The sequence below is a fragment of the Humulus lupulus genome, chromosome 1, assembly GCF_963169125.1.
Source record: "Humulus lupulus chromosome 1, drHumLupu1.1, whole genome shotgun sequence".
In the NCBI taxonomy this organism is placed as follows: domain Eukaryota; kingdom Viridiplantae; phylum Streptophyta; class Magnoliopsida; order Rosales; family Cannabaceae; genus Humulus; species Humulus lupulus.
The window spans coordinates 307691921-307701084 of NC_084793.1; the positions used below are offsets into that span (position 1 = coordinate 307691921).

A 9164-nucleotide genomic window follows, 5' to 3' on the forward strand; every position below is an offset into this window, starting at 1 on the left:
GGATTCTGGTTTTTGTGTGCTCAAATTACTACTGCCTTTTGTTATTATTATTGTTAGATGATTAAATATAATATATATTTATAATTATATAACTCTTTCGTGGCCTCTCTTTATTATATTGAGATTTTTATTAGTATATAACATGGTAGCTACTTGTGTGTATATACTGTATATATATGCTATACTATACATATGCAGGAGTGCTTAAATGGAGAGTTTCTTCAAGTTGGTTTCAAGTTTGTTCCACTAGCTGGATATCACTGGTATCTACACATCTTTTCTTTTGATCATTTTATAAGTTGTATTAATCAAATTATAGGTAGTGAAAAAAAGTTGTTACCAATTTTTTAAGTTTTGGAGGCAATGCCACTGCCAAAGCCATTGCTTGAAGTCTTTTTCTTTTTTCTCATTTAATATTGCTTTTCCCAAAACCCCAAATATTGTTTATATTTTTTGTAATCCTTATAATGCTATTACACTGTGTCATTCTCCATATTCTTATCCTTCTTTACTATTTGTTGGGATATTATTACTAACTAGAACTAAAATAGAGTAATAATGGATTCGTGTTTCTCTACCTTGTTAACTGGAAATAATTTGCTTCTTTGTCTTGGTATTGTATTTAATTGAGCCTATTGGTGAAGTTGGAATCCAGAAACTATAGAATAACAAAGAAATAAAGTTTGTTGACATTAGGAAGAAGGTTCTAATTTGTTTAATGTGTTTGTTTGTATTAAATGCTATCATTGTGTTTCCCTCTCGATTTTTCAACTATAAAGAATTTATATATTCAAGTAATACTATTTTTATTAGGTGATGAGGATGAGGTCAAAGAAATGGAAAATAATCTATATGTCTGACTGATTTGTTCTCAATTGTGCTTGTTTAGTTTTGCTCTGTTTTCACAGTGTGCTTCTGTTTTTGGTTTTAGGTATTTTAATAATTTTATTCATCACGTTTTGGTCTCTTGAAAACCATTTTTTTGATAGATTTTGAGCTTAGTTTATTTTGTTTCGAAGGGTCACATTTCTCTTTTTGTCATTTAACCTCCTTATTGGAAAAATCATAGCGTAATAATTTTTCAGAATAAATAAATAAATTAACTAGTTCAGATGTAAACTATTATTAGGTGGTTATCTAATAGTTGGAAACAAAAGATTTAACTTAACTGAAAGCAATAAAAAAGAGAAAAGAGTAACAACAAGTCTTGAGCTTTCAAAACTCTCTCAATGATTTTCTTACTTTGAATAATGTAAAATGCTAGTCTACAGATAAGAAACTGATCTAGTTATTATACATAGGACTTAACCAAACTTACTAAAATTAGTAAACCTAGGACTAATAACTGAATAAACAACCTTGTATTTTATATAAAATTAAAGTCTTCTTGAATTGAGTGTTGTCATCTTGATCATTTGAAACTAACTTGTATATTAGGTGTCAGATTTGGACACTGATTTTGTTTCCTTTGCTCTGTGTGCAGGTTTGATGGAGATGGGTATATATATTGACTTCATTATTCTAAAAACTTATTTAATGAGTATATATATTGACGTCTTCAACAAGAAGAATACTTTGGAGCTCCCAAATTCATGAAGGTAATAATAACAAGAATTACTTAAGAATTTGATTAATTTTCAATCATCATTTAGGCTCAAGTTGTCAGGTGATTGAATATTCATGAAATCAAAGTTTTCTTCAAAATTATTGGCTCTCCCTTGTAATAATAATGCTTATGAAAGATTAATTAAAGTGTCCAAAGTAATTCTGAGTTGTAAGATTACAAAATCTGGTTTAATTAATTGAGCTTAGATTTCAAATTAATGTTTATTAGTTTCAAACTTCATTTGATTTTAATGCAAACTTTCAGATTGGAGACCTGAAAGGGCATTTTGGATTACTCGCGGTGATCATGCAAATTCTGAGAGCAAAGCTCAAAGTATTAGATCTTTCGTATGGAAATGGAACAGGTATAATTAAGCACAACTCAACTACACATCTGGTACTGAAATATCTGTCTTCATGTGAATGTAATTTTAGAAATTAGTCAATCCTAAATGTAGAATATAAATAAGGATTGGTAAAATAAAGTGAAGCCTAAGAATGCAAACTTCACGCCATTGAAGTTTGGTACACTCAATCTCTATTAACAATTTTATTATTTTTAAGTGAGTTATGTCGGCAAGGATAGGAATGTCCTATGGAGGCTTTATGAGTGATCTTTTTCATGCCATATTAGTAATCTCTTTAAACTGTATATTAGTCAAAATTTGAAACTTGTGTGCACAAAATGTTAGTTGTTATTCATATCTTGGCTTCCTTTGTAACTGTATAACATGAATTTGTTGAGGATTATGTAATTTTTCTTGAAATGTACAACTAGTAGTACTACTGTAAAACAATCACATATAGCTTCTTAAGTGGACTCAATCCTCCTTAGCTTAGCTATACTCAAAACTCAATTAATATTTAACTAATCTTTATGATTTGATTTACCTTAATTACGGTTGTGGTCTACAGACTACTCATCTCTAAATTAATAAGTGTAATTATAAATAATTAATATAGGAATATCTTGGACCATGCCGTGGTTATATTTTACTAATTTATATTTTGATGCTTTCATTAACTAATTATTTTGAGCAGCACGAGAAATAGAAGTTGTACAGTGTTAGAATTTTTTCTTTCTACATATACATATGCGAAACAGCTACATCTACTTGTTGTAGTATCATAAGGAAGAATAAATTGTCGGTTTCTTTTTCTTGTGTGATGGTTTTGATTGCTGGAGTCTTTTTTAGTAGTTCATGCTATTGTGGATTTTATTCCTGCACTACAGCAATAACATTTAGAATATATTTTTGCTTGAAATTGGTCTGTTATTATAAGCACTATGAATTGCTTTTGTAAATAATCTCACTGCCTTTACTTCTCACGTTTGCCACTGTTAATAGGATGTTGTGGACGTCCATGATAGTTTAGCTACTGAAGTTGAACATGGTGATGCTTCCAGAAAGGAAAGGTCCTCAGTTCAAGGTGTAGAACAGGTAATTAATACCAAACATGTTTCATGTAATTAGAAATTGATTGCAGTTTTACTTTCATAAATTTTAAAGATTTTTATTAGAGCTTATCTGAGTTTGAATTATAAAAAAATAGTTTCCTTGTTGAGTTAAGACTTCTTATTTATGGCTATCTGTCAAATATTTTTGTACTTAGTGGAGTTTGAATATCTTAGATATTCATCCGTAGTGAAGTAGGTTCTGGGAATTCTGTGTGCTGCGGTGATAACGGAAGATTGAGAACTTGCATGTCTTAGTGAAGTAGGTTCTGATAATTTTGTGTGCTGCGGTGATATATGGATGAAAACCTGTGTGCTGTTTGATTTGTTTGACATGTTGGTGTTGATTGTGACAGATGGCTAGGCTAGTAAATTAGGGGATATGCTGTCCGATTTTCTATAGATTTTTTTGTACTTAGTTTTGTGTGGAAATCACATTCTAGTTGGTATATATGTGATTGATTGGATCTTAAAATCCAAATCACTCATTGTGATTTGGATCCTATTTTTTACAAAATTTTGATGATTTCATGCATTGCATGGTAAAAACATAATAAAAAAAATTGGATTTGGATTTGATTAGGTAATATTATGAGATAATTCATTATTAGTATATATACCAAGAGAAGAGAGATCAAGGATCTATATTTGATCACATCAAGGAAATTTCTTTAAGTGTTTGCTTTGTTTAGTTTAAGTGGAATAATGATGAAGCTAAAGTAACTTATGTCTTACATTTATTCATCTTTCTAGTATTGTTGAAATCAATGCATATAAACACAAACCATTATTATTAACAAACCATTAGTATTGTTGAAATCAATGAAATCAGTGGCTTTAATCTTTCCTGTGTTACGTGTCGATGTAGCTGGGATTTAAGTTTAAGGGCTTCGTATTTGATGGATTCTTGGCATTCTGTGATGGAAGGATGCTCTAAATTTAAGGTGCCAAATGCCTAGTAGTATTAAACCGGGATGTATTGGCATGCATTGTGGTTCCTATGTCTGTTTTCATGCATTGGCATTTTGTTGGAAACCGGGATGGAATTTTTTCATATTTTGGTTACAAGTAAGTGTTATTGACAATTATCCCCATATTATTTGGCATGTGTTAGAATGTAGATCCTTATAAAGTATTTCATGTTTTTATGTTAGTGATTGATACTAGCTCTTTATTTCTCTTCTATAGTAACTAGAATGACAGGAAACAACCCCAAAGAAAGTGAAGGTGAGGGATTTCGTTTTTAATCTACAATATGTGTATGTGCCTGGTTTTTTTTGTTGATTTTTGTTCAAAGGATAGATCGGGGCTGGGGAATGAAGAAATCTGGGTTTTTTTCGAGATTTTTTATGCACCTCGATAGAAATCGATAGGACTTGATAGTATATGCCAGGGTATGTATTTGACTGTGCCTCGATAGGCCGCGATGGGACTCGATAGGACTCGATGAAATTTTAGGCTTATAGAAATTTTGGCATATAACTCGATAGGACGCGATGCTATTGGCCATATGGCTTATGTAGCCTTTGCCTCGATAGGCCTCGATGACATGGGCTTTGGGATTTTTAGGACTTACCTCGATAGGACTCGATGATACGGGGCTTTGGGATTTTTAGCACCTACCTCGATAGGCCTCGATAGGACTCGATAGGCCTCGATAGTAACCAGATGATATCTTGCTTTGGTATTTTGGGACATACCTCGATATGCCTCGATAAGACTCGATAGTAACCAGATGATATGATTCTTTGGGATTTTTAGAACCCACCTCGATAAGCCTCGATAGGACTCGATAGTAACCCGATGATATCATGCTTTGGGATTTTAGCACCTACCTCGATAGGTTTCGATAGGCCTCGATAGTAGCTGCCTCGATGGGACTCGATAGGCCTAGATAATAACTGCCTCGATAGTGACCAGATTGTTTTACATTTTTAACATTTATTTTTGTTTTTTTTTCAGATGCCTGAACTTATTGTGCCGTTGGAGAAGCACTTTCCTGGCCGTGTCACTTATAGGGGTAGTGCCTACTTGGATACCCTTATAGAATAGTTTCAGAGGCATGGTCTTATTGAAAGGGCAGAGGCATGCCCGTTGGGACAGTTCTTTAAGGCGAAGCCGTTTAGTTTTTCTGGGGTTCTGCTGCATCAGCTAATGTTGCGTAAGGTAGAAAGCAAGAAGCCTGAAGAGGGTCAGTTCTACCTGGGCAACACTTTGTGTAGATTTGGTATTACAAAGTTTGCCCTAGTTACCGGGCTAAATTTTGGGAAATCACCGTCCCCAGATGAGTTGAAAGAGCATCTTTCAAGTGATCGGATCATCCAGGAATATTTTAATGGTGATTCGAAGGTTAGTTTTGGTCAGTTGGAAGATGCATTGAAGGCCTCCACAAACCCAGAAGATGCATTTAAGCTGGGTTTGTGCTATTTGATAGAGAGGGTACTGAATGCCCCAAAGAAGACAACAACGATATGGGGAGATTCCCTGAGGATGGTTAAGGATCTTGATTACTTTTTCAAATATCCATGGGGGAAGTTGTCATTTAAGAAGGTTAGCAAAGGAGTTCAGAAGGACATGAAGAAGCAATTGAAACTCTACGAGGAGAAGAAGAAAGAGGGGTCAAGCAAAAAACAGAAGGAGGCGAAGTATAGTTTCTATGGCTATGCACCCGCGCTTCTTTACTGGGCTTTTGAGGCCATGCCATCTCTCGGGAGTAAGTTCGGTGAGAACAGTGGGAACCAGATACCGAGGATGCTTAGCTGGGCTACGAAGACTAATATCACTATTTCGACAGCTCAGTTGGTTCCTATATTCGCCAACCGTCGAGTAAGTTCCATTTTATCTTGATAAATGTCACAAATTAATTGATTAACGATTTATTTTATTAAAGTTTTCCTGACACATGTTATTTAACCATGCAATTAGTGGTATTTTCCATGCTGAAGCCACCCGGTGAGGTAGTCTACTACAATAGCCTCCCAGAAGTTGATTCCAGGTTATTCCCTGAGTTTGAATCAACTGTGGGGGAGGCTAGGACTGCAGCGGAGGAAGTAGTGGTACCTGAGAAGGAGGCAGAGAAGCTGGCAAAAGTTGCAAAGGAAGCCTCCATTTTTTATGAGGATGTCCCGAGGGTTGAGGAGGGAACTTCACAGGCCTATGCAGCTTCATCTAGTTAGGTTGCCCAGCCTGATTATGAGCAATTGATGCAGAGGCTCAAGAGGGTTGAGGAGGGCCAGGCAACCTTACTACAGAATCAGACCACGATCATGGCTCAGTTGGCGCAGCTGCTTTCACTGGTCTCAGGTCGATCCACCGACGTAAAATCAGATACAGAGTCTGATATCTTACCTGCAGACTACGAGCGCGGTGATCAACCCTCCACTCCACAGGCCCATACATCTGTAGTTGCCAGTGATGCTGACAGTCCCAGTGTACGAGTACTGCAGCCCGAGGAGGCAGCTGGCCTTGAAGTTGTCAGGAAGAAATGCATGCCCAAGCGTTTTGATGACTTCACCGACCCAATAAAGAAGATCAGACTAGATAAACAGGGCTAGTTGCTGAACCACTGAGGAAGTGTGACCCACAGCAGGAGAAGAGCTTCCATAAGTGGATCATCAGGAAGATTGACAACAAGAGAGACCGGAACGTCTATACTGGGACCCACGGTGTGGCATGGTTCTTGCAGTTGCACACAGTCCAGACTTGGCTGTGGGATTCGGTATGTAAATTACATTCATGTTTTCAATTCAATCTTAAAATATATTGATGGTACTAACGAATTTTCATGTTTTTTTAGCATATTGATGCCGCTTTGCACATGCTACGCCGCCGACGCCACTTTTACCATGCTGCATTTCGGCAAGATGCTGCGATCATGAACACCACCTTCCCCCAGGTGTGCCTAGGTCGTTGGAATCATTTCAGAGAGACTGGCACTAAGTATACATGGGACGACGATGTGCTGAGAATGTTGAAGGGCGATGATAATCAATTCCTTGTATCATGGCAAAATGTGAGTGAAGTATATTTTGTCTTGCACGTCGAGAAAGCCGCACATTGGATCGCCATTGAAGTCTCCATTCCAATGTGGTGCATCAACATTTATGATTCCAACCATAGCGTGCTCAGTCCCACTCTGATGGAGGAAGCGATTAAGCCTTGGTGCTTATTGTTGCCTTCGTTGTTATGGTGTTCTGGCATGTTTGACGACCATGAGGACCTCCAGGTATATCCTGAGCAGAATGCAAAGCCTTTTTCATATTGTCGTATTCCTCCGGAGGAGTGTCCTCAGACTAAGACAAGGTATTCCCCTATTTAATTAGTGTATTTTGAAATCTAAAAATTAAAGTTATTTGTATCTTCTATTGACACAAAATCGATTATAAGCAGTGGGGATTGTGGTATGTTTGCCATCAAACATATCGAGCATCTGGTTGCCAGGCTACCACTCGATACCGTTATCGATGAGAACATCCAGCATTTCAGGACCAAGTGGTGTGTGGACCTATTCTATCAGAATTTGTCCCCGTGATGCTCTTTACATTTTTGTCTTACACATCTTGTACAGTATAGCATATAGTTAGTTTTGCATATTATTTTTTATCAAACAATATTTTTTGAAAAATTTATTAAATAAAAAAGTACTAAATTCATATCCAAGCCAACAAAGTATTAGAAGAAGTACTCCATATAATAATTACATAATTACTCCAAAATCAATTAAATAATTACATAACACAATATTTTAAATCCTAGCCTTACATGACTTCCTATTGTGCCCATTACCACCACATCTGCTACACTTACGTGGCTTGACAATCTTTTCCCCGCGTGAAGCATAGCGATTTGTATTTCGCCTACCCACTTTCTGCTTCCTTGGCCTTCCTACAAGGGTTTTCTCAACGGGGACGCCGACAACCGTATCTCTGATGTGATCAGGGATTACCCATTCATCCTCATTCCTAACAGGGTAAATAGTATCTTTGTAAGTGTCCTTCAATGCCTCGATTCTATAGTAAGGGGAACACAATGAGTAAATGTTTATGCTTCTTTTTCTGGCTGCAGCAAAAGCATGTACACAGGGTATCCCAATGGTTTGGAACATGCCACATGAGCATGATTTTGTGGCCAAGTTCACCTCACCATCACCATTACCATCGACCACAAGAAATTCGTGATGACCAAGGACTTGGACATCCAAAAAAAATTGCTTTATCACCTATTTGCTTCAAATCTTTTTCCATCTCAGGTGATAAAACAATTGTTCCTGTTGCAACTCTTTCATGTCTATCTGCAAACCAAGACTGAAGAGTGAATCTTATGAATTCAAGAAAAGTGGCGACTGGAAGGCTCCTTGCCTCCTTGATTTTATTGTTAAAGCTTTCTGCGTAGTTACTCGTCATGATATTGTATCGGTTACAAGGAAAATAAGCGCTACTTCACCTTTCAAAGCCAATTCCCTCTAGATATTGAGCAATGGGCGGATCAATTACCTTAATCTTGTCAAAGAACTTGTGAAATTCTGTTCTTCGAAATGCGTACGCTGCACACCCCATGATGTCTTACACGTGGTCAGTTTTGAATTTTGCCACAACATTCATACAGATATGGAGGTAACATGCACCGTGATACGCATCTGGGAACACAAGCTCCAAAGCATGATTAATGCTTTTATGCCTGTCCGATACAAAAGCAAGGTTCTTAACGTCCCCTATGGCTTCCTTCAATTTTCTCATGAAATAAGTCCAAGAGTTATGGTTCTCATTGTCCACCAATGCAAACACAATTGGAAACAACTGGTTGTTTGCATCCAATGCAACATCACAGAGCATGTGGCCACCATACTTATTCTTAAAGAATGTGCCATCCATACAAATTACAGGACGACAGTACTGGAAACCACGCCTAGAAACACCAAGGGAAAAGAAGAAATACAAGAAACGACCATCTTCTGCTACAAAATCAGTAATTGTACCTGAGTTCTTATGCTCCAACTGACACAGGTATCCAAGTAACTTGGAGTATGATTCCTCAGGTGTCCCTCTGACATACATAAGAGCCTTTTCTCTGCTTCTCCACGCCTTTTCATAGCTCATTTCGACCC

The 9164-nt window shown here is 36.8% G+C and overlaps 1 protein-coding gene and 1 long non-coding RNA gene across 2 annotated transcripts; both read left to right on the top strand.

Moving 5' to 3' along the window:
• The first annotated feature begins 233 nt into the window (after positions 1-233).
• Positions 234-2402, top strand: LOC133812750 (uncharacterized). The gene is made up of 3 exons (XR_009884017.1): positions 234-263; positions 1484-1598; positions 1871-2402. It is a non-coding gene; the product is annotated as an uncharacterized LOC133812750 (long non-coding RNA).
• Positions 2403-6618: 4216 nt separating this feature from the next.
• On the top strand, positions 6619-7623 carry LOC133812749 (uncharacterized). Its single transcript, XM_062246564.1, has 2 exons — positions 6619-7363; positions 7451-7623. The coding sequence occupies exons 1-2, from the start codon at positions 6879-6881 to the stop codon at positions 7590-7592; spliced, it is 627 nt and encodes a 208-aa protein (XP_062102548.1). The 5' UTR covers positions 6619-6878; the 3' UTR covers positions 7593-7623.
• The last annotated feature ends 1541 nt before the right edge of the window (positions 7624-9164 follow it).

Excerpts from the sequence above, each read along its gene's own strand:
- LOC133812749 (XM_062246564.1), top strand. The coding sequence starts at position 6,879 with ATGCTACGCCGCCGACGCCACTTTTACCATGCTGCATTTCGGCAAGAT. Across the intron at positions 7,364-7,450 it reads TGTCCTCAGACTAAGACAAG|TGGGGATTGTGGTATGTTTG; the intron begins GTATTCCCCTAT and ends GATTATAAGCAG.